The sequence below is a fragment of the Macrotis lagotis genome, chromosome X (assembly GCF_037893015.1).
Source record: "Macrotis lagotis isolate mMagLag1 chromosome X, bilby.v1.9.chrom.fasta, whole genome shotgun sequence".
NCBI classification, from domain to species: domain Eukaryota; kingdom Metazoa; phylum Chordata; class Mammalia; order Peramelemorphia; family Peramelidae; genus Macrotis; species Macrotis lagotis.
Genome location: NC_133666.1, coordinates 601983998 through 602009385, shown reverse-complemented (window position 1 = coordinate 602009385; position 25388 = coordinate 601983998). Strand labels below are relative to the sequence as shown.

General features: G+C 35.7%; 1 protein-coding gene across 1 annotated transcript in view; it reads left to right on the top strand.

The window, feature by feature from the left end:
• The window catches only part of ZFAT (zinc finger and AT-hook domain containing), a 284095-nt gene that overhangs the window by 202517 nt on the left and 56190 nt on the right, over positions 1-25388 (top strand). The window contains exon 12 of the mRNA XM_074202542.1: positions 5244-5382. Within this exon, the coding sequence (XP_074058643.1) occupies positions 5244-5382 (139 nt within the window). The remainder of the gene's footprint in view (positions 1-5243; positions 5383-25388) is intronic.

Sequence of the window (25388 nt, the reverse complement as noted above, 5' to 3'; positions counted from 1 at the left end):
AACTTTGCAATACTGTATTCAAATGCTAGCTATTCCAGCATTTTGAAAGAAGACCCAGGTTCAAATCTTGCTTCATAGGCATACTGGGAATGTGATTCTAGGCAAGTCACTTCATTGTTACCTATTTCTACTCCTTTACATTGATGGTCCATCACACTCCAATGCATTCCAACTTTATAGAATCCTTCACTTCCTTAAAGGCTCAGCTGGAGTACTACCTTCTACTTCTAACCTTTCTTCATCCTTCCCAAGTTCTAGGGCCCCCTCTCCTAAGCTACTTAGTATTTATCTAGATTATATTTAGTTTGTATTCCTATTGCATCTATCTATGTATGTCATATGAATATAAATATAGATATTTATTCCTTAAAAATTTATGTAAGAATTGACTCCTCTATAAGTATTGACTCCCCTGTTAATATCTACAGGAAAGTTTTCTGTATTATCTTTAATGTTTGAACTCTAGAAATACCAGCAGTATTGAAGAACAACCTACTTATGGACACAGTTAATGTATGTATTAAGTAACTGATTCTTATACTTCCATCATTGTAGTTATGTATATAAAGTGTGACAAATTCTCAGGCCTATATTATGGATGACATTCTGACAAGTTTATTTTTTTTAATCGTTTGGAATTAATCCTTTCTTTGAATCATAAAATCTAAGGCTTGGAGGAAATCTCAGAGATTCAACCTCTTTCCAAATCATGAGTCATATTGACAGCATCCCTGAACAATGAGTGATCATCAGACTTCTGTAGAGCAGGCTCCAGTAACAGGGAAACTCACTGCCCTTTTAGGTAGTTCATTTCATTTCATTTCTGCACAGCTAAATTTAAAAAAAAAAAAGATTGATAGATTGAAAATTGTTTTATTGGCATAGTTCAGTTTTGAAGTGTAGAGATTTTGTTTTTATCCTTTTGGCTTCTTCAGTCAATCTCACAGTTTTGTAAAATACATTCTAGTAAGTAAAATTCTTGTCCAAATCAATATACAAATCAATGTTAATATTCAGGCAGTAAGATTCTGGCTTTAAATGTTTTATTTCTTTTGACTACAATTTCTTTGGCTACAATGTTGACAGAGATATAATTCACATGCTGTTTGTGTCTGTATTGACTCCTAGAGTTTTCTATTTAATAGACTTATCTAAGTGTAGCTTATATTCATTGAATATCTTTTGAAATACAGAATCTCAAAATATATCCATAATCCTCTCTTTCTCCCTTCCACATTCAAACAAAAAAAGAAAATCAGAATAAAATTAAAACATTTTTCTCCCATAACTCCATATATAGCCTTTTCTGCTTTTTCACAGTGAAAACTGTCACAGACTTATAAGGGTACTTAGGGGAGGTAAAGACATTGTCATCTTGGAGGTACTAGAATGAAATCTATATTGAGGAGGTGATTAATGCTTTGTATAGAGTTTGGACTAGCTAAATTTAAAAGCTTTTCTAACTCAGAAATGTTAAGATACTGCTTTTAGCAGCCTTTCAGAACCAAACATTTTGACCTCTACTCTTCTTAATTGCTAATGTTACCTTATGAATTAGGTCTGTAGACACCAAAGTCATTCTGGATATAAGATGTTGTTATAGAAGAATTTTTGGTTTTTAAAATTGTTTTATAACACATATTATAACAATATCCTTTGTTGGACCAGGATTACACAGCTAATTGGTATCAGAATAAGAACTTGGGTGTCTTGATTTTCTTGATACTTTCTGTTACTTTGCTTCTATTTAACTTTTTTTATTTAAACTTCTTCCAACCCCAACAAATTGAAAAAAAGAAAACCAAGTCCTTGTAGAATTTAGGCATAGTCAAATAAAACAAATTCCGGTATTTGCCTTGTCCATCTGTCTCATTCTACATTTTGAGTTCATCACCTCTCTTATCAGGAAGTGGGTAGTATGCTTCCTCTTTGGTTTTCTGAAATTGTAGTTGGTCAGCATATGATTTATAATTTGTAAATTGTTCAGTTGTTTGTCTTTACAATGTCATTATTATATAATTTTTTTCTGATTACACTCACTTCATTCTGCATCAGTTTGTAAAAGTTTTTTGCAAAGTTTCTCTGAAAGTGTCCCCTTTTGTCATATCTCACATTGTGATAGTGTTCCATTATATTATTGTGCCTTGATTTATTCAACCATTTTCCAGTTGATGGGTCTACTTTAGCTCTTTACTTCTACAAAAAGACCTGCTACAAATGCTTTTGTATGTATGTAACCATCCTTTTCCTCTTTTATACCTTTGGGTTATGGGCCTACTTAGTGATATGGATGGATCAAAGGTTTATGCAAAGTTTAGTGACTTATAAACATACTTCTAAATTACTTTCCTAAACTGCCTAGACCAATGCATACCAACTTAATCTATTTTTTCCAGAGTCCTCCAAAATTTATTATTTTCTTTTTTTGTTCCTATTGTTAATCTGATGGGTGGAAGGTGGAATCTTTAATTTCCTTTAATTTACGTTTCTTTAATTGTTTGGGTGTGGATAATTTTTTAAAGTGGCTCTTGATTACTTAGATTTCTTCCTTTGAAACCTGCCTGTTTATAGCTTTTGACCATTTATTAATTGAGTAATGGCTCTTATTTTTATAAATTTGAATCACTTCCATGTATTTCTTTGAAGTGAGATGTTTATCAGAATAATTTAGAGCAAAGATTAACCCATCTCCCCAAGCAACTGCTATTTAACTACATTTTTATATTAAAAATTTTTTATTTTTCTATGATTGAATTTTTTGTAATTGTCCATTTTATTTTCTGTGACCATCTATATTCCTTTTTTGGCCATAAATCCTTCTCCTCTCCATATATCTAAAATGTAATTTCTTTCTTGCTTCTCTGATCTGTTTATGAAATGAACTTTTTTTTGTAACAAGATACAAGTTTTTATTCTGATGATTTAGAACTAATCTTGTATCTTGTGTGCCATGTTAGTCTAAACTTAATTTGTCATATGGTTTTCTGAGTTTTTGTCTGATTAGTAAATCCTTATATTTTTTCAATCAATCCTCAATTGATGAGTCTTGTTGCTGGGGTTTGGTGTCACCAAATTAGAAACTGAGGGTTTTTTTGAATAGTGAAAGAATTCATATAACAGCCCTGGGATTTAAAACTTCTCATCATTTATTGTAGAAACCTACAAAGTGTAGAATTAAAACTTTTTTCTCTTCCTGGAGAAGCAGCAAACACTTTGAGGACAGGAGTGAATAACTAATAGGTAAGGTTTGTTTGGGAGACAGAAACAGCCAGGGAGAGCCCACTGGAGGGGAGCACCAGGAGGGGAGTTTAGGCCAGGTTTTTATAGTCTAACCCATTCTCTGGGTACCTAAGGAGACTGAGAGCAAAGAGGAAATCCCTTCCCTCTTGCTTGACAAACCAGAACAGATGTTGAAAGTTGTGGGGTGGGTGCTTGACAAACCAGAACAGATGTTGAAAGTTGTGGGGTGGGATTGAGGAGACACTACAGATTTTATATTTAACAGTGGAACAATAGAGTCAATTTTCATCATAGGAGCAGATAACATTTTTTATAAAGTTTAACAATATAAAGGATTACAAAATCTGTTTCCAATTACAAATCTCCTATATTCATAACTCCCTGCATCATATTTTCATAAGTTCCCTGCAAAAGTGTCATGTTCTTTGCCACTACAAAAAGAGCATTCTGTAAACACTGTTAATAGATACATTTTTCCCCTGTATGACATGTAATTAATCTGTTCTGCTGATCAACTATCATTTCCTTTCACTAGGACCAAATCATATTTATGATTATTGTATTGTAATAGAGTTTGAGATTGGTTATCTTTTTACTTACTATATCTTACTGGGATGGAGAATGTTATGTAATAAATGGCACAATAGTTTTCAGTTTCTACAATTTTTTTGGAGGGGGGTTTTCCTCATGAAAATTGTTGCTCCTGAATAGAGAACTAATCAACTTTCCTTACATTTCTTAAAAAAAGGGCCCACCACATATTGACACTTAGCTTTCCTCCAAAATTACTATTATATAAGGAAGTTCCATTTCAATTCATCAGACTCTTATTAAACTCTTTATCATGCTCAAGGCCCTGTAGAATTGCTCAGGTAAAGAACAACAAAGATTTTGCCTTTGGGCTATTTGCAGTTTACATGGGCTGGCCAAGAATTAGCTATCTTAGCTATCTAAGTTAAGCATTATTCAAAATTGAGTTGGTGAGGGACTGGGTGGGCACAAATACAGATTGGGGCAATATTTAGATAGTGTGAGGAAGTAGAGCTTTCTTTGAGCAGGGGGAACAGAGGGGCTTCACATAGGTACCACTTGAACTGAACCTTGAACTAAGAGATGGCTTTCAAAAAAACAGTGATAGGAGAGAGTGTGGGGGAATGGATTAAGTGTTAGTCTACAGAGGGTAGAAGATAGGACAGGGCAAGGCAGGGGAAAGAGTAGAAGGGCAAGAAGCATCAAGTTTTTTTTTTATTTTTCTTTTTCTAGGGTATATATTTTACTGGAAAATGCTGCTAGAAGTTAGAATCATTTATTTATTGTTCAACAGAAAAAAGTACTTTTTTGTTTTCTTTTTCTAAGGAATATGTTTTAATGGTTTAATGGAATATGCTCTTAGAGTCATTTATTAATTGTTCAGCAGAAAAAAAGTAATTTTTTAGTTTTTTTAAAGAGAGTTGTTGATTTAAGAATTTACTTGTGGTTTAAAAAGCAAAAATATTGGAAAACATCTTTTCTAATGAAATAAATCATCCTTCATAAAATTTGAGACTGAATTGCCTTTAGACATAGAAATCTTAGAGGTAACTGTGATGTAAAGAAGAAACATGATCTAATCAAATTTACTTAGCTATTTAGAGGCATCACTAACACTTAGAACTTCGATTTCCTGATTCAAAACCATTCCATCTACTCTATGACTTCCTGGTAGTCAAAAGGTATAGGCTTAGTACAACCATTTCCTAGCCATGTGTTCTTGGGGGGGAAGGCATTTACTCTCTTTTACCTTCAGTTTCCTCATCTGTGAATTCTCTCTCTCTCTCTCTCTCTCTCTCTCACACACACACACACACACACACACACATATCTTGGCTCTTAACATTCTAATTTCACAATCATTAATCATAAAAAAATTACCAAAAATGTGTTTTGAAACTCATTAAAGCATATATTCATTTTTGTTTAAGGAGACTTTTTTTTCCTAACTGAACCCCTTTCTGTTTCTACAGCCTTTCCGTTGTGCACATTGTCATTATTCTTGCAATATATCTGGTTCTCTGAAGAGACATTACAATAGAAAGCATCCCAATGAAGACTATGTTAATGTAGGAACTGGAGAACTTGTTGCTGATGCCCTGATCCAACAAGGTGAGATTTTTTTTTTCTACTAGCAAAATCCCCAACCTCTTTGGAGAATTTCCAGAATGATCTGTTGAAATTGGGGATGAATTGAGGATGAACTTTTCACAAAGTTCCCAAAATCTGTGATTTCTTCAGAAAGATTCCTACTTTCACTGAAATAAATCACAAGTTCCTTATAGTTGAATAATTACTAAATTTTTTTTTAAAAAATCATCTGTTGGCAAACCTTCTGAGGAAAGCTGTGCCAAGCTTAGTTGAAATGTTTCTAAGACAATGGAAATGCAGTCAGTTGCCCAGATTATGTTTGGAGGCCTTTTAAAAAAAATTATTTTTCCAACTATGTGCAAGGATAGTTTTCAATAATCATTTTTTGGAAAGTTTGGGGTTTCATATTTTCTCCTTTCCCCTCTTCCCTCACTATTCCCCCTCACAGAGAGAAATCTAAATTATACTGTGTTAAATATATTTCCATATTAGTCATATTAATGAAAAACGAATCAGAACAAAAAGGAAAAAAAATCCAAGAGAGCAGGAAAAATAAATTTAAAAAATTGAAAATAGTAAACTTCATTCTGTATTCAGACTTCATGGTTTTTTCCCCTGCATGTGGATGGTATTTTCCATGACAAGTCCTTTAGAATTGTCTTTCATTATTATACTGCTGAGATGAGCAAGTCCATCATAGTTGATCATCATAGAGTGTTGTTAAGGTGTGCAATGTTATTCTGAATTTGCTCACTTCACTCAGCATCAGATGTTCATGGAAGTCCACAGACTTTTTCTGAAATATTATCCCTTATGATTTCTTTTAGAAAGATAGTACCCTATCATATTCATATATCACAATTTGTTCAACCATTCCCTAATTGTTGGGTATCCCCTCAACTTCCATTTCTTTGCCATTATGAAAAGATCTGCTATAAACATTTTTGTCTATATATTTTTTACCCTTTCTTATGATCTCTTTGGATTATAGACCAAGTAGTGATATTGCTGTATCAAATTGTGTTCACAGTTTTGTTGTGATCTATTGGCATAGATCCATGGACTCTTTAGGCATAGATCCAAATTGCTCTCCAGAAAGGTTGGATCAGTCTAAAACTCCACCAACAATACATTGATATCCCAGGTTTCCCATATCCCCTCCAGCATTGATCATTTCCTTTTTTGTCATTTTGGCCAATCTGATAAGTGTGAGATGGAATCTCAGAGTTGTCTAATCAATGATTTAGAACCATTTTTTTCATATGACTCTAGAGCTCTAATTTCATCATTGCCTGTTCATAATCTTTGATCATTTATCAATTGGGAAATGACTTGTATTCTTATAAATTTGATTTAATTCTGTATATATTTTAGAAATGAATTCTTTAGCAGAAACACTTAATTGTAACTTACTGCATTCCTTTTAATCTTAGTTGCATTGGTTTTATTTATTCAAGAACTTTTTAATTTAATGTAATTAAAATTATACATTTTGCATTTTATAATATTCTCTGTCTCTTCTTTGGTCATAAACTGACCTCTCTATAAGTCTGATAGCGAAACCATTCCATGTTCTCTTAACTGGCTTATTGTTTTACCTTTATGTCTAAATCCCTGAACCCATTTTGAACTTATCTGGTATAGGATGTGAAATGTTGGCCTATGCCGTGTTTTGGCCATATTGTTTTCCATATTTTTCTTCAGTTTTTGTCAAATAGTGAGTTAGTATCCCAGAAACTGGAGTCTTTGGGTTTATCAAACAGTAGATTACTGTAGTCATACACTACTGTTTCTTTTGCACCTAATCTATTCCACTGATCCATCACACTATTTCTTCATCAGTACCAAACAGTTTTGATGCTTTATAATACAATTTGTGCTCTGATATTGCTAGTCCACCTTTCTTTGCATTGATTTTCATTAATTTCTCTCATATTCTTGAACTTTTGTTCCTCCATATGAATTGTTACTATTTTTTCTAGCTCAATAAAGTAATTTTCCAGTAGTTTGATTGGAATGGCACTGAATAAGTAACTTAATTTAGGTAGAATTGTCATTTTTATTTTATTAACTCAGCCTATCCAAGAGCAATTGATATTTGTCTAAATATTTAGATTTGATTTTTTTGTGTGACAAAGTATTTTGTAATTGTTTTCATATAGTTTCTGAATTTATCTTGGTAGGTAGATTCCCAAGTATTTTATGTTGTCTATCATTTTATTTATTTCTTTATTTCTTTGTTTATTTATTGGCTTTTTGCAAGGTGAGGTTAAGTGACTTGCCCAAGGTCACACAGGTGATTATGAAGTGTCAGAGGCTGGATTTGAACTCAGGTTCTCATGACTCCAGGACCAGTGCTCCATCCACTGAGCTACCTAACTGCCCCATTCTACAGTTGCTTTAAGTGGAATTTTTCTTTCTATCTTTTGCTGCTGTTCTTTGTTGGTAATATATAGAAATGTTGATAATTTTATTGGTGGGTTTCTTTTATATCCTATAACTTTGCTAAAATTACTTGTTTCAAGTAGTTTTTTAAATTGATTTTCCAGGATTCACTAAGTATTCTATTATATCATCTACAAAGAATAATAATTTTATTTCTTTATTACTCATTCCAATTCTTTCAATTTATTTTTCTTCTCTTACTGTTAAATCTAACATTTCTAATGCAGAATTGAATAATAGTGGTAATATTGGGCATCCTTGTTTCACCCCTGATTTTATTAGGAATGCTTCTAGCTTATCCCCAATACCTATAATGTTTGCTGATGGTTTGAGATAAATATTGCTTCTCATTTTTAGGAAAACACCATTTATTCCTGTACTCTTGAGTGTTTTTTTTTTTAAATAGGAATGGGTGCTGTATTTTGTCAAAAGTTTCTTCATCAACTATTGAAATAATCATATGCTTTCTGTTTGCTTTGTTATTGAATTGGTCAGTTATGCTGATAGTTTTCCTAATATTGAACCAGTCCTGCATTACTGCTATAAATCCTACCTGATCATAGTGTATTATCCTTGTAATAACTTGCTGTAATTTCTTTGATAATACTTTACTTAAAATTTTTGCATCAATATTCATTAGGTAAATTTGTATATAATGTTCTCTCTCTGCTTTGGCTCTTCCTGGTTTAGGTATCAGCACCATATTGGCATCAGAAGGAATTTGGCAGAACTACTTCTTTACCCATTCTTTCAAATAGTTTACATAGAATTGGAATTAATTGCTCTTTAAATATTTGGTAGAATTCACTTGTAAATCCATCAGACCTTGGAGATTTTTTCTTAAGCTCTGGTTTTAGTTCTGATTCTTGTACTTTGTTGTCAAGGAAGACTAAAATGACATCATTATATTTGAGACGAATCATACTGTGTACGCCTGTGACTGATCAAAGCAATATGAGTTGGGCACAAATAGTCCATGTGAACACCTAGGGTTGTTACTCTAAATGTTGCCATGTACATCATGTTTCCTTTGAATTGCTTCAGTTCTGCCTTGTTTATAGAGCTCAGTACCCTCATTGATGAAAGCATACCATGTTGGCTGGTACTGTGCCAGTCTAAAGTCTTGAGTCTCCTGTTTCAAGATCAGATTTTCTGTTCAGCTCTGGGTTTTTTCATCTGGCAAATTTGAAAATCATCTATTTTGTTAAATGTTCATCTTTTTTCCCTGAATGGTATGCTCAGTTTTGCTGGGTAGTTGATTCGTGGTTGTACTGAAGGTTCCTTTGCCCTCTAGGATATCATATTCCAGGTCCTTTGATTAAATGTTGATACTGCCAAGTCCTGCGTACTCCTGCTTGTGGCTCCTTGGTCTTTGAATTTTTTCTTTCTGTCGGCCCACAGGATTTTCTCTTTGATGAGATAATTCTGAAATTTGACCACAATATTCCTTGGTCTTTTCATTTTGGGTTTCCAGTGAATTCTTTCAATATTTTCCTCTCTGATTCTAGGATATCAGAAGTGTTTTCCTTGATGTTTCTTGAAAAATGGGGTCCAGGCTCTTTTTTTGGTCATGACTTTCAGGTAGTCCAATAAATCTTAAATTATCTCTCTTGAATCTATTTTCCAGGTGAGTTGTTTTTCCAGTGAGGTATTTTACATCATCTTCTATTTTTTCCTTTTTTTTCCTATTTTGTTTGACTGATTCTTGATGTTTCATAGTTCTTTAGTCTCCACTTACTTCAGTGTATTCTTCAAGAAATTATTTTCTTGAATTAACTTTTTTTGCATCTCCTTTTCCATTTGGTCATTTCTATTTTTAAAGGAGATGTTATATTTTTGCATTTGTTTTTGTGTTCTCCAATTTATATTTTTAAATAATTAATTTTTTAATTTTTTATGCTTATTTTTGTAAGATATTGAATTTCTCTTGCATTTTGTTTCCAAATTTTTCAGTGTCATTTTAAAAATCCTTTTTGAGATCTTCCAAAAAAGTCTTTTTGGACTGGAGACCAATTCATATTTTCCTTTGCAGCTTCACATATGGAGCTTTTTTCTGCCATATCTTCTGAGATAGCATTTTTGCCCATCCTTATCTCCAAGGTAACTTTCTATATTCCTGGCTTTTCTCTGACTTTTCTTGCTCACTGAAGTTTTGTAGCTGGGAGCTATTCTGAGCTTCTTGTGTTGGGGATGGGGCCTGCTTGTGGACTTTTCCATGTTGAGAACCTTAGAGACTTGCTCCCTATGCTGGGTCATCCATGTTGAGGACATCAGCAGCTTGCTTACTGGACTGGGTCATCCAGCCCAGTTGTGCCAGTTTAATGGGGGTCTGTGATACCTGTATTGGAGCCATCGCAGCTGGCCTGCTATGCCATTGACCTTCTGAACTCAGATTCCAGCGGCCTCCCCTACAGATCTCTCCTGAAACTGAGAATCTCCAACTGGTCCCCATCATGCCCCACCTCCCTAGACAAACCTTGCTGGAACATGCTTCATTCTGTTTTTTCTCCAGAATCCTTTTAGAGCTTGATTATTATTGTTTTTGATGGAATCCTGAAAGGACTTAAGGAAACTTCTGACTTCTCTCTGTCATCTTCGCTCTGTCCATGGAGTTTTGATAAGACCTTCAAGGGCTTCTACTGTAGTAGACATAGTAGACATAGTTTTTTGAGTACCAGGGATCATCATCAACAAAAAGACATCAGTGGAGAATCTCAATTATGGAGAAAAGTAGAAATGAGGTGACTCAGTATTTCAGTGGTTATCACCATATGAGCATTCAACATTCAACATACAAACTTTTATTAGGTGCTCCCTTTGGTCACTAAGTTATGTTCATAGCTTGGGGGCATTCAAGTCTTAATGAGAAATTTGCCCAGCCGATAGACATGTTTTATAGACATGCAAATTAGAATATATGTTTATCAAAGGGGGGGGGGAAGAAAATTTTCTGGGATAGCAGTATTGAGAGAGCTCTTTAAACTTATGGAATCATGGGAGGTTTAATTGAGAAGATAGTATTTTGAACTGGACAAATGAATGAGATGTGAGTGAACAGAATTGGGGTTATGGGGGTAGGAGAGCCTTCCAAGTATGAGAAACATTTTGAGTAACACATAGGAAAATTTGGGATTTGGTTTAGGAAGGATAAATAGTAGAACCAAGAGAGCAATGTACAAAATGTACAACAGCATTGTGAGATGAATAAACTTAAGGGAAGCAGCTTCTCTCAGCAATTCAGAGTTAGGACAATTGTATTAGACTGACTGTGGACTATGTTATCCCCATCCAGAGGAAGAAAAACAAAATAAAACAAAGCACAAAAAAAACAACCTTTCAGAATCTGATGAACACTATAAAAATTTTCTCTTATGTATCTCTTTCCCTTAATCCTAATTCTTCATATTGAAATAACTAATACTAATCTGTAAACATTTTTATCAAAATATGTATGTGCAATGCTAACCTGTTTGCTACTGGGGGTAGGGGGGTAGGAAGGGAAGGTGGAAGGAAATTTTGTAACTTAAAAATATATGCATGTGCATATGGATGAAAATAAATAAATTTAATAAAAAAGAAAAATAATTGGAGTATATGGAGTGTAGTGTGAGAAGCATTTTGAAAGGTTAGTTGGAGGCAAGGTGGACAACTTTGAAGTTGGACTTTATTTAGTAGACAATATGGAACCATTGAGGGTTCTGAACAATGGAATAAGATAATCATAGGAGGGTATAGGTATAATAGCAGGAAGGTAATATGAGTGGGATGATTTTGAAAGGCAATTGGAAATAATGACTCTATTGAGAGGATGTCTCTGGGGTTGTTTTCTTAAATCTGTCCTTTACTTTCTGAATGATATTAGTATTTGCAGGAAGACAAATTAGCAGACTACTTACCAGTCTAGAGAAAAAGTGACCAAGATTTGAACTAGGGTGAACATTCATTCTTCTTTTTTTTTTTTTTTTTTTTTTTTACAATGCAATGGGGGTTAGGTGGCTTGCCCAAGGCCACACAGCTAGGTAATTATTAAGTGTCTGAGGTGGATTTGAACTCAGGTACTCCTGACTCCAGGTCCGGTGCTCTATCCACTGCCACCTAACTGCCCCCAGCATTTATTCTTAATGTTCTTTTCAATTCTTCTAAATCTCTTCTTGTGTTAGGAAATTTTTATAAGAAGGGACAACTAGGTAGTACTGTGGATAGACTACCAACCCTACTGTCAGGAGGACCTGAGTTCAAATTGACTTCAGACACTTTCTGACTCTTGGCAAGTCACTTAACCCTGATTGTCCCCAAATAATAATACTTATTTTTTTACTATTTACCAATACACAGCTTCTCTTTGGAGCCAAGAATTTTTGATGGTGGCACATTAAATCTAGAAGTTCTGCTAATTTTTATTAATATGAATTGATGGGTGAAAAACAATCTAACTTTTATCCTCTACACCTTGATCTAGACTGAGCAGCCATGAATACAATGTCTAATAAAGCCAAAGTGGATTTGTAGCTGAGTATGTGATCTCTCCTGAGGCAAGAAGTATTTAACCTTTGAGTTGGAAATATAAGATTTAGATTTGAAAAAGACTTTAGAAATTATCTAGTTTAATCTTCTCATTTTATTGATGAATGAATGAATGAAGCTTCCATTATTTAATGTAATTAATAATGTATGCAAAACACTTTGTTGTTCTTTGGGGATACAAAAAGACAGCACTTGCTCTCAAGGAGCACACATTTTATGGAAGATTTCAGTTCCAAATCAGTTGGAGAAGCCCCATAATTAGCAAAGCAGATCTTGTTGCTTCTTCTTTAATGTTACTTCCACTGATAAAATGATATCAGTTTCTGATAATGAATGATTTGGTAGTGCCAAGAACTTTGATGGCAAGAACTTTATTTTCTGCCACTGACAAATCTGCAGAAGATTTTGCCAGGTTGAATCTCTACTGATTTGCTTCCTATGATGATGGCTTAATGCACTGGGTGCACTTAGTGCACTGGCATTACTGGGACAGAGTTCTTGTGTTCAGATTAGTGTCAGAAGGTAAAAGGTAGACAAGTCAGGGGTGGTAGTTTGATTTGCCTGACATGTGCTGCCTGTTGTCTTTTCCTCTGAGTAATTTGCTGTTTTAGCTAGGTGAGTTTGCCTGCCATTAACATGGTGGTTGTTTGGCACTTGGTGAGGATGGCTTGTCCCCTTTCCAAAAAAGGGGGCTAGCCTGTGAGTAGGATCAGTGGTCTTGGGAGGAGCTGCCACACCCAGAATTGTATTTATCCAATTCTTAGGGGCATTTGATGAGTAATTGTTGCTGGTGATCATGAGGAAGGTGGGCCACTTTTCCAATGATTTCTCTTTTCAGTATGGCTATGAGGGGCTGGGATACAAGCACGTCTGGCTGTTTGTGGGCACTGTTCCCAAGGGTCTTGGGCTCAATGTTCTGGGCTTCTCTCCATCAGACCCTGATAGAAGATGGAAGCAAAGGTGATGCCTGGCATATGCTGCTTCCTTCTCTCCCTCAGGGTGCCTAGCTGCTTGGGCTAGGTAGGTGATAAACAAACCAAAATCTAAAAGGATAAGTTATTTTTCCAAGGTCATACAGGTAGCAGTGCCTGGAATTTGGGTAATCTTATTTCTAGAGCCGAATCTGCAGTAAATCTAGCTAATACAGTAGAAGAGCTGAGATAATTATTCTGACTTCTAAATTCACTAGACTACTTTTGGAGTGTTCTTAAAATTATATTAGTGTTTGCAGGAAGATGAATTAGCAGAGTACTTACCAGTCTAGAGGAAAAGTGACAAAAACTTGAACTAGGGTGATTGAACTATGAGTAAAGAAAAAGGGAGTAGATTTGAGAGATGCCAAGAAAATGGAATTGAGAAGACCTAACAATTGATTGGATATTTGGAGTGAATTAGAATAAAGAATCAAGAATGACTCAAGTCTTGGTCAAGGGAAGGATGATGATGTCCTCAACAGACAGGAAGACCAGAGGGCTGGGAGTGTGGAGTAGGGGTAGGGAGGGAAGAAATAATAAGCATTGGGTTTTTAAAAAATTCAGTTAAATTTAAGGCAATGGGGTTAAGTGACTTGCCCAAGGTTGCCTAGATAGACAATTATTAAGTGTCTGAGGTTGGATTTGAACTCAGGTCCTGCTGACTCCAGGGCCAAAACTATCCACTGCACCACCTAGTTGCCCCTAAGTATTGCTTTGCACATGTTGAGTTTGAATGCTAATGGAACCCACAGGTGCACATATCAGGTAGGTAGCTACCTGATGGTGATGCAGAACTAGGATTAGATATATAAATCTGGGGGTGGCTAGGTGGCACAGTAGATAGAACACTGGCCCTGGAGTCAGGAGTACCTGAGTTCAAATCCAGCCTCAGACATCTAATAATTACCTAGCTGTGTGGCCTTGGGCAAGCCATTTAACCCCATTTCCTTGCAAGGGAAAAAAAACCTAAAAAAAAAAAAGAAAGGGAGATATATAAATCTGGGAGTTATCTGCATAGAAATGATAATTAAACACAATTATGATGAGGTCGTCAGCAAAGAGGGCATAATGAGAGAGAAGAGGGTCTTGGACAGAACCATGGATTACCCCTACAAGATTGTTGTGAGAAAATTGTTTTGTCAAGTGTGGTATAAAAATAAGTTGTGCCACCTATCTCACAGAGGCATGGAAACAGCATTTTGTAATTCTAACAGCTTTAAAAAGGTGATCTACTATCATTATTTTTAATAGCTGAGCCAGATATTTATTATGACATATAAATAATATATTATTACTAATTGATAAATTATATTGTATATAAAATAATAAATATAATGCATATTACATTTATAATGGTAGAGCTGTGATAAAAGAAATTAAATCTCATATAATAATAACTATATAACTATCCCATATGTCCCACAATAAGTGGAAATAGAACATTTAATTTGACCTACAAAGTGTACTTCTATGGTGTGGCCTGTCCATAGAAATATCAGGGTTCTTAGACTGCCACAGTGGGTCAGGAATATTTAGCATGGCCACTGACCTGGTCACTGATCTGAATTAAAACCAATATGAGGAGTGCAGAGGTATCCAAGGTTTTAGGAGGGTTTTACTAAGGGAATCTTGCCTGTCTACTCTCAAGATTCTCTGCCAAGTGACTAAGGACCAAGGTTTTTGGCAGACCTGGATTGTGCCTTTGAGGAGAAGTTGTGAGCCTGTTCTGTGTAATAACTGTCACCTCTGGGAGACCTTAGGATGTAGAGATCAGAGCAGGTTAAAATTCCAACTTGTGGTAGAGCGATGTAAGATTGTCAAAATGCCTTCTCTCCATCATAAGGACCACCACCAGTTCAAAGTCATTTTTCTTACTTAGTGATTTATCAGCATCTGCAGCAGGATGTACTTGAGAGAATATTGAAAATATTGGAACTTCATCCTGGTTTTGACAATGAGGTTGGGATTCCTTTCTCTGAATCTGTTTCCTTATATGGAATACAGGTATAGTGATAACTCATCTTGTCTGTTATTTGGAATTTTGAGGATGGGGCAGCTAGATGGCGCAGTTGATAGAGCACCCGCCCTGGAGTCAGGAGGACCTGAGTTCAAACCTGGCCTCAGACACTTAATAATTAACTAGAGGTATGGCCTTGGAAAAGCCGCCTAACCCCATTGCCTTGCAAAAACCTAAAAGAAAAAAAAAAAGGATTTGTGAGGAAACAGCCCTGGCAAATTGTAGAAAGCTAAATAAATGTGGACCTTTAGCCATTTGGCCATCTATTCAAAGACCACTTATAAAATGCCTGCAGTTTGAAACATGCTTTCCTGGGCTCTGGATACAGCTTCTCTGAGACCTCCTGCTAGATTTCATGGGGAGCTTCTGAGTCATGGAAGGATTCATTCAGAGACAGTTTAACTAATCACAGCTGACAAGATCTAGTCTATACATTGAAAAGCTTAATATTTTGTTTCTTTATTTGGCACATGATTATCTTCTTTTCATGAAGTCTTTGAGATTATATTGTTGGAATAAATAGAAGGGCTGTTTCATATCTGAGTTTTGATCATTCCCTTGGAAAAAAGTATTCGTGCAATATGCATTTTTTTAATTTTAATTTATACTTCTCTTTAAACCCTGTGACTATTTAAAGTAAAAGGCAAATTTATAAATCCACTAAAATCAGAGAACAGTGATTTATGAGTCTACTGTTGGAAATGTTGTATATACTGTGCAAGTTTCCTGATTTTGAGTGATGCTCTATTTTTGTTAATGGGCCATGAAATGCAAGAAAAATGAACTGACCAAACCCTTCAAACTCTGTTTTTTTTTGTTGTTGTTGTTGTTTTTAGTTTTTGCAAGGCAATGGGATTAAGTGACTTGTCAAAGGTCACATAGGTAGTTAATTATTAGGTGTCTGAGGTCGGATTTGAACTTGGGTCCTCCTGACTCCAGGACTGGCGCTCTAACCACTGTGGCACTTAGCGACCACCACCCCCCTTCATTTTTAAAGAGTGTATTATATACAAAGCACTAGTGAATACCAATTGATAAACAGAAGTCTGTTCTTTAAAGGAGTTTGGTATGGTGGCATTGGAGAATTGTCTGAGAAATTTAGAAAAAAATCTAAAGCAATTATTTGGAGGTAAAGGGAAGGTGGGATTTTCTTTAATGAATAGTTTGTGATGGTTACAGTTTGCATAGAGCCAATTTTTCCCATGTGGATTCTGGAGCTAGCAGTTTAAAATGTTTCTGATTGTTGAGTCAAAACAGTGTGCCCTGCTAAACTTTTCTGCTAGTGTGGCTGGGCCAACAACATGTGGTTGACCCTGGTAACTATGAGGCTACTATCCCCTCCCAGCATACAATTAGGATCTTTTCTGATGCAAAGTTAAGGAACATTAGGGTCAGTGACTGGATGGGAGCGGGGTGGGTGGTGGGGGTGGGGTGGGGTGGAGAAACATCCCTTGGGAATCCACTGAGACTATATTTTTTAAATTGAGTTCTTATTTTATAGATTTTTTTTACATAGTTCTTATTACCTCATATTTAAGATTAAGAAGGCAGAGAGGAAAATAAAGGAAATTATATTATTATCTATCTAAACCTCAATAATTCTTGTCTTTATAGGCCTCAGTTTCCTCTTTTTTAAAATGGGAGGGTTGGGATTAAATAGTCTCTTGATCTTCTAGTTCTTTAAAAACATTCCATGACCATTATAAAGCCTGCCTCATTGGATCCCCAAACTCAGTCATTAACCTTTCTCTAGAGCCAGAATTTGAATCCAGATTCCCCTTCCTCTAAATCCAGTCTATTTCCCACCATATCATATTCCATTAAATATAAAATATCAGTCCAGACCAGCAACCAAACTGGTATAGAAGGAAGGCGGAGGGGAGGAAGGAATATGTTCTAGGAATGGGATGCAAAGCATAGGGTAGAAAACTAGGTATTATTAGACAAGAAGAGGGAAGTAGGCTGGTTTGGCTAAAACATAGAGTATGTAAAAGAGAACAACATACAGTGAGTCTGCAAAGTAGATGAAAGATCATGATTAGTTTTAAATATTAAACAGAGGAGTTTGTATTTTGTCCTAGAGGCATTTGGGAGTCCCTAGGGCAAAAGAATGATATAGCCAGTTCTGTGATTTAGGAATATTGCTTTGGTGGTTTATTAGATTGATAGATTATAGAAATAAGAGACTGAATGGAGGGAGAGTAAGATGTGTTTTTTAATAGTCCAGGTGAAATGTGATGAGAACCCTGAATTAGGAAGATAATGGTGAAATGGTGAGAAGAAGCAAATGTGAAGTAGAATAAAATAAAAAGACTTTTGTTATTGGTGGCAAATCTGTATAGATGAATGAAAAGCATTTTTAAAGAGTGTATTATATATAAAGCACTAGTGAATACCAATTGAAAAACAGAAGTCTGTTCTCTAAAGGAGTTGCTATTCTAATGGCCAAGATATACATGGAAGATGAAAAAGTCCCATGGTCTTTAGGGTACAAGAGCAAAGCAGATGATAATTCATCTTTAATGTCTATTGTGCTGATAAAAATGATATCATTTTCTAATATTTGACAGTGCCAAGTATTTAGTGGGGTCAGGATTTCTTTTCTGAATCTTCAGCAGCTGAGGATGCAGACACTAATATAATGTCTGTAGGTAGCTCCTATGGAAGGAGCTACCAGGGTCTGTCTTCTCAGGATTTGCTTCCTGGGAAGATTAGGGACTTTAGGGGCTGGACCAGGCCTCAGATGTTTTTGTCATTCCTGAGGTTCTCAGGCTGATCTCCTCAGTAGCAGTTGGTTATCAGATGATCTTGGTGATAGTTTATGCTTATGTTGCTTTTCTTCCCAGGCATTATTCCTCTTAGAAATAGGCAGGAGGCTTGGGATAGAAGCAGAGCTGATAGCATGTTGGGGGCTCTGCTGTTCCTGAGGCTCTTTGGCTCAGAGTCCAGAACTTTGTTTGAAAGGAAGTGATTGACAAAGAGCTGACACATTCTAGCTCTTGTTTCTACTTCAGAGGTTCTTGCTCTTTAATTAGGCTACCTTGCCAGCCCTCTATGTTCTCTAGTTAGGTGAATAAAGAGTGATTAGGAAGAGGGGAGCGTTTGGGAGAACAGATAATTTTATTCATTTTCACCAAGTGGGTCCTATCTTACCTCTTGAAGTCCCACCCCTTTCATTTTCATTATTAGGAAATGTTTTTATGTTAACAAGTCTCTATTCCTTGGGTCAAGTAGATCAAAATGTAGTCTGGTTTTATGTGAAAATCCTTGAAACATTTGAAGAGTTTTCCACCTGGTTTTCTATTGTTTAGGGTAAACATTCTCCATTCACCTGGTTCTCAGATTATACATTCTTTCTATTCTTTGTCACCATCCTGGTGACCCTCCTTTAATGACAAGCTACATAATGTCAGTGTACTTCATAAAATGTAGAACTCAGAACTAAACATATTATTCTAAATGTGGACATCTGAATAAGTTCTTAGTTCTGGACTCTATGCCTCTCTGTTATTCCAGACTCCATATTTGTCATTTTTTAAAAATGCCAAGCGTTGTGCCCTTTCTGATATATGAAAAATATAAGATACTATATTGTTGCTCTCAAACAAGAATAAAAATGACCACATATTCTGCAAATATGTATTTTATCTGTCTGGCTTACAGGATTGCTCATCTTTCCACCCTCAGCCATGGGCGAACCTTAAAGGTTTAAACTAGTCCCATTTCTCTTTCCCTGGACATTATCTCATCAAATTCCATAGTTAAGATTGGAATCTCTTGCAGATGACTTCTAGGGTTTGTTTTTTTTAACAGCTCTTCAGTGTCTTCTCTTATATCGTGGCAGCTTACCATCCCCCTACCCACCCACCAATTATCTTCCATTTTCCTTGGTATATAGTTTTCATTTCTTTGTGCATATACTTGGTTCCCACACTAATAAATTTCAAATCTGGAACTTGATTGTAGGACTTCCGAAGCTCAATTCATAGATCTTTCTGCTGTATTACACCAAGCTGAAAAGGTCCAGGTACTTTGTGGAGTAATGATAACTACTGTATTCTCCATATGCTTGGAAGGGTTGGCAAAGAATTAGGGGTTTTATTGTTACTGTTAAGATTTGTTCTGGTGATCTAATTTATGGTTGCTATTTCCCCGATGCTTCCAAACTTTTGTCATTGGTTTACCAAAAAAAAAAAAATTCTTCTGAACTTAAAGTGTTCAAACTAAAAATGTTCTGCTTACCTTTTAAGACTAGTTTCAACCCTTCTAGGATCTTGATACTTAGAAGAGAGGTATTTTCAGCCTCCTTCCTAAGAAGCATGCTTTCTTTCCTTTCAAAGGAACAAGGTGAAGGAGGAGACAAAGTACAAGCTTTCTGCTTCCCCAAGGACGTTGTACTACTGTGCCTTTGGCAGGCAGATCAAGGGGCACAGTCTCGGTGATCGGATAGCTTGTATAGTTTGAAATACATTTAGAAAAATCAGGAAACACAAAGTTCTCATAGTCCTTGGGATAGGAAAGGGCTAGGGAAGAAATGGAATGGGGGGAAGACTGGAAAAATGAAATGGGATTAGAGATTAAATTTTTCTCTTATCAAAATGATGAACTGTTGGACAGTTTTATTTCTAAATTTTACTTTGGAAACTTGTAAAAGTTATTTCTTTGCTTTGAATAGTATGTACTGCCCCCCCCAAAAAAAACAAAAACAAAAACAAAACAAAAACACATTTTCTATAGAAGACTTTATAATATCTTGCTTTTATACAGATGAATAGAATTCTGAATTAATGTCTCAAGGTAAATAACAAGTTTGGAATTATAGACATCTCCAAATGATTTCTAAATGTACACTGGATCAGTGTCTGTCAGCTATATTTAAAGAAAATGAAATTATTTAGATTATGCCCCTATGTGTCAGTGAAGGTTCCCAAAGTTCATGATGGTCACAGCGATGGGGGAAAATACCCTACTGGGAGCTTTCATTTTTCTTCTTGATGAAGACTTAACATGTCTTCTTACAGTTTTATGAGATGATTTCCTGTCAGATATACTATAAAGATGTATTGTATATCACCCCCATTTTATAAAATAAGAAAATACATGACTTGCTCTCACATAGGTAGGAAGCAGCAGATATCAGGAGGGTAATAAGCAAGAGGATTCATACCCAGAACTCCGGTTTTTCAAGTTAAGTATTCTTTTCACATTATCATCCTAAATATCCCTGCTATTAAACCATATGTTTATTTTAGAGAAAAATTGAAACTGTCATTTTAAATATAGCCTAAATGTCAGGTGCTATATTTCTGGATGTAGGTTTAGCCTATAAGAAAAATTAATCAGTTCCTCTGTGCCAGTGGAGTACCTCTTTTTTTTTTTAGGCTTTTGCAAGGCAATGGGATTAAGTGGCTTGCCCAAGGCCACACAGCTAGGTCATTATTAAGTGTCTGAGGCCAGATTTGAACTCAGGTACTCCTGACTGCAGGGCCAGTGCACTGTCCACCTAGTTGCAAGACCTTACTTTTTATTTTCTATTTAGTTTTCCAATACTGTGATTCTACCACCATAATATCTCTCAGATGTGTTCCCTTCTCTTCACTAATGGGACCAACAACCTAGTTCAAGCTTTCATTAGCATTCCTTTTAGACTCTTCTAAAAACCTTCTAACGAATCATCCTGTTATTCGTCTCTCCTCCCTCCATGTCACGTCATTCAATTCCTCAAGAGCCTTCAGGGGTTCTCCATGCTTCTAGGATTTCTGCGACCTCCCCAACTTGACATTTGTGTCCCTTCATAGACTGACTTAAATCTACCTTTCCAGAACTATGGAAATGCCTTCATTTCACATGCCTTCACTTTGGGTCATTTTGACTGGAGGAGAATACATTCTGACTCTTCCTCCAACTTGGGATTTTATTTTCTATCTTGCTCTCTCACTTTGTAGACTCTCTTCCCAAGCCTGGAATGTACAATCTCATTACTTTCATGCCTTAGAATTATTGAGGCAGCTAGGTGATGCAGTTGGATAGAGCATTGGCCTTGGATCAGGAGAATCTGAGTTCAAATCCAATCTCAAACACTTGCCACTTACCAGCTGTGTGACTTTGGGCAAGTCACTTAACGCTTGATTGCCTCTCAATCAAGGCCATCTCCAGTCATCCTGATTCATATCTGACCACTGGACCCACATGGCTCTGGAGGAGAAAGGGAGACTGATGACTTAGCATAATCTCCCCTCACTCGTATTCAATTCATGTGCTTGTCATGACATTTCTTCCCTGATGTTAAGATCTCCTCTGGAAAAAAATGAAGGAAAGACATCAGAATCATTAACATCCTTCAAATCATCCCACTTCCTAGCGGAAACCTCCCTACTAGGTGAGGGTGCTAGCTTCCACTTCTTCAATTTATCTCTTATTTGCTTATCTGTGTACATATGTTTTCTTCTATTATAATGTAAACTACTTGGGAGCAAGAGACTGAGTTTATTTCTTTCTTTGCAACTATAATATCAAACACAGTGACTTGTTGATAGTAGAATGCTTGCCATTTTCTTATTGAATGAAATTTGAAATGGCAGAGATAGAAATAGATTCCAGTTATCCTGTTGCTCACTTTATAATAAAGTTAATTTTTGGAGTTATATTGCTGAAAATAGAATGAATTTTAATAATGTCAACTTATATAAAGGATCTGATATTAATGCTATATTGTGATTAAACTAATAACTGTAAATGTCTCTAAGAATATCATCTTTCAAAAAACTGAACTTTGTTTAATTACTTTCAAAGGACTTGTATCTTTGCCCAGTTGGGTAATTCATCAGAAAATCATGATTTGAAGTTCCAGTTTCATTAGCAATTGATTGTGAGTTCTAGAATCAGTGTATAAAGTAGACTTACCAAGTCTTTCATTGACCTTCCCTAAGTGTTGGCTATGCATTTAATAAATTGGAATAGAAATTAATTTTTCTTGGCTTTGATGTCAGTTAACTCACACAGTTACCTATTCAACATAGATTACCCACTGTCATTTGTTGTTCCTTAATTAAAAATTACAATGACAAAGGTTATTGAAGCTTTAATTAATGCAGAGTATTGTTATATTAATTTCAATTTAAATATAATTTGGGCCAGTATTTTCTTCTAAATTAGTTTCTCTCAAAAAGCACTGACAAAGTAATCTTTAATTTCATTTTAAGCCTGATGATGTCTTTGCCCTAACCTTAACCACAGGTTGTTTTCTTATTTGAACTATTTAATATTAAAGCTTTGAAGGAAGAAGAAATTTGAGGTTAAGAGAAAAGAGCAGCAATGTTTCATCTGCCCTGTGATAATGGTTCAAATTGAAATTGTTTTTGAGAATAGTAAATGGCAATGAAAGAGCCTTGACATTCAAAATAACATTTTTTCAGTTTCAGAAGAATGTCCATTCATTTAATTCATCCCTCTTTTAAGGTTTCTGAATTGTTTGGGATTTAGCTTCAGTGACCATAGTCTTTCAGGGAAGATAGCTAATAGAAACTGGAAGGGCTTCTCTGAGGCTCTAGTACCACATAGTCATAGACTCTTACAGGTGGAAAATAAGATCATTTAGCCCAACCTTCTCATTTTATAGATAAGAAAATTAAGGTTCATAAATCAAAATAATTTTCTTCAAGTCACATAGAGGAGTCTATTTGAACTCAGAGCCTCTGACTCCAAATCCAATCCTGGTTTAATTTTACCACATTTCTATGCTTTTGTTGTGGGGTTTAGCCAAAAAAGTGCCAATTTCTAACTGAGACCACAAACTTTCAGCTATAGCACAAACTAGCCCTGCGACCTCAGTTGACTACTCTGGAAATCAGTTTCCTAAGGTATAAAATGAGAGTCCAGGATTAGAAGATGTTAGTTCTCTCCTTTCTATGTCCGGCATTCTATGACTTTATAAGTCTATTCTACTTCACTCCTGGTTGCTAATTATCAAAATCTGAATGGATGTATTCCTGCATGGTGAGGCAAAGAAGTTTGGTTTCTATATAGGGTATGACTTTCTTAGAAACCCTAGGATTACATAAAACAATAGGCCAGAAAATCCTTTTTTAGCTGACAGTGAATTGAGCCAGCAGATGGAATATATCAATTCATAACCATTTATTGAGTATTTACTTTTTTGTCAGCTACCGTGTTATTTGCTGGGCAACCCAGAGGAAAAATTAAAATAGCCTGTTCTCAGATAACTTAGATTCTAATAGAGAAGAGAAAGTTAAAAGGGAGGCACCTACTTTGTGTCATTCTCTTGAGCTAAAGGCTTTTCAAATGTTACCTCAGGATTATGGGTACTATTATTACAATTGGCCAAACTGAGGCAGTGATTTGCTCAGGGCTGCATGGCTAGTATGGGTCTGAAGCTGGTTCTGACCTAGGCTTCCTGGCTCAAGGCCCAGCTCTATCCACTATTGCCACCTCACTGCTCCTAACTGCACAAATGGGTCCTTGCATGGTCTTAGCTATATCTGAGATGATTTAAAGTTTTACTTTTTTTTTTCCTTTTGGGAATGATCAGATCCCTTTTTAAATATAATTTCTTAGTCGTTTTGTCTGAATTTTTTTCAGAGAAACCAAATCATTAGAACAAAGCTTTCCCTTGTTCCTCTTTCAGTCTCTTGGAAAGTTGCAAATTTGGCAGACATGGCTTTTCAATTACAGCTCAGAAATCTTACTCCTTAAAGACAAGCATTTTAATTATTTGCTACCAGGAAAAAGCTACTATACGAAAAAATGATTAGAAAGAGAAGTGGTAATCACAAAGAGTCAAGATAGTTTGAACAAAGAGCCTTCATTCCAGACCGACTTCTATTTCCTTTTTCTTATGGGATCATTTTTTAGGTAAGGTAGGTGCATTGCTATAGGGCTCTGTTGTTCGTCCTTTATAACCTTTCTGTCAATTATCTGAATAAAGGCACTGAAAAGTATATTTTTCAAGTCTTCAGATGATATGAAGCTAGAGTAATAGCTAATATAGCATTTCTTTATCAGACTTGGAATCCAAAGTGATCTTGACAAACTACGATTATGGCATGAATCTTAAAAGTTGAGGTTTTTTTGTTTTTTGTTTTGTTTTGTTTTAATCTGCATAAGAACAGTATGGTAGAAAGCATGGTAATACAAATTTTGGGGAAAATGACCTGAAGTCATGGGAAATTTTAATGTCCTTGAAATTTAAGAGACATCTTTACTGTACCCTGAAAGCACAAAAGTTAAATGTATTTTCAAACTTCATTAACAGAATTAAGATATTGAGAACAAAGGCGGTGTTATTTCATGTGAAATTTGAGATTAGGGTGTCTGTGTATAAATCCCAATTCCAAATAGTATTTGATCCTGAGCCTCGGTTTCTTCCTTTATAAGATAGGGATATCATTCAGAGTTTTATAAGAAACTTTTTGTAGAGCTCAAAACTGCTTAGACATAGGAGATATAACTGTATACTCTGGCTCTGCTTTGTAGTGGTCCAGTCACATATGAAATACATTCCATTCTGGTCACCACACTTCAGGACATTGACAATCTTGAGTTTTTCCAAAGGAAAGGCCATGAAAGGAAAGGGATTGTAGACCATACCATTACATGAAGTTGAAAGAAGGGACTGGAGAAGATCTGGGCTATGGGACCAGGCAGGAAGGATGATTCTAGTCACTTTTTAAGTGCTTTAAAATCTGTTTGTTTTTTTTTTTGGAAGGACTTGACGTTGCCTGAACCCAGAGGAGAGAACTAAATCCTTTAATGAGCATTCATCAAAGGGCAAATCTGGTGCCAACGGTTGTGGTCATTCCAGCTCCAATATCTCGTATTAAAGTTACTGCAGTTCGGAAGCTCCTAGTTGGAGCTTGGGATTGAACTGCTGCCTATCCCAGCCCCCAACTTGCCCCACCCCAATCTCTTAACTGTGTTCCCTGGGACTGAATCTAGGAATAATGGAATAGGACCAGCTAGATTTAGGAAAAGGAATAGGAATAGGTTCTATTTTGCTGCTTTTGGGGACTGGGACCGTGATTAAGAGGAATGGTTGGGAGGTTCTTAGT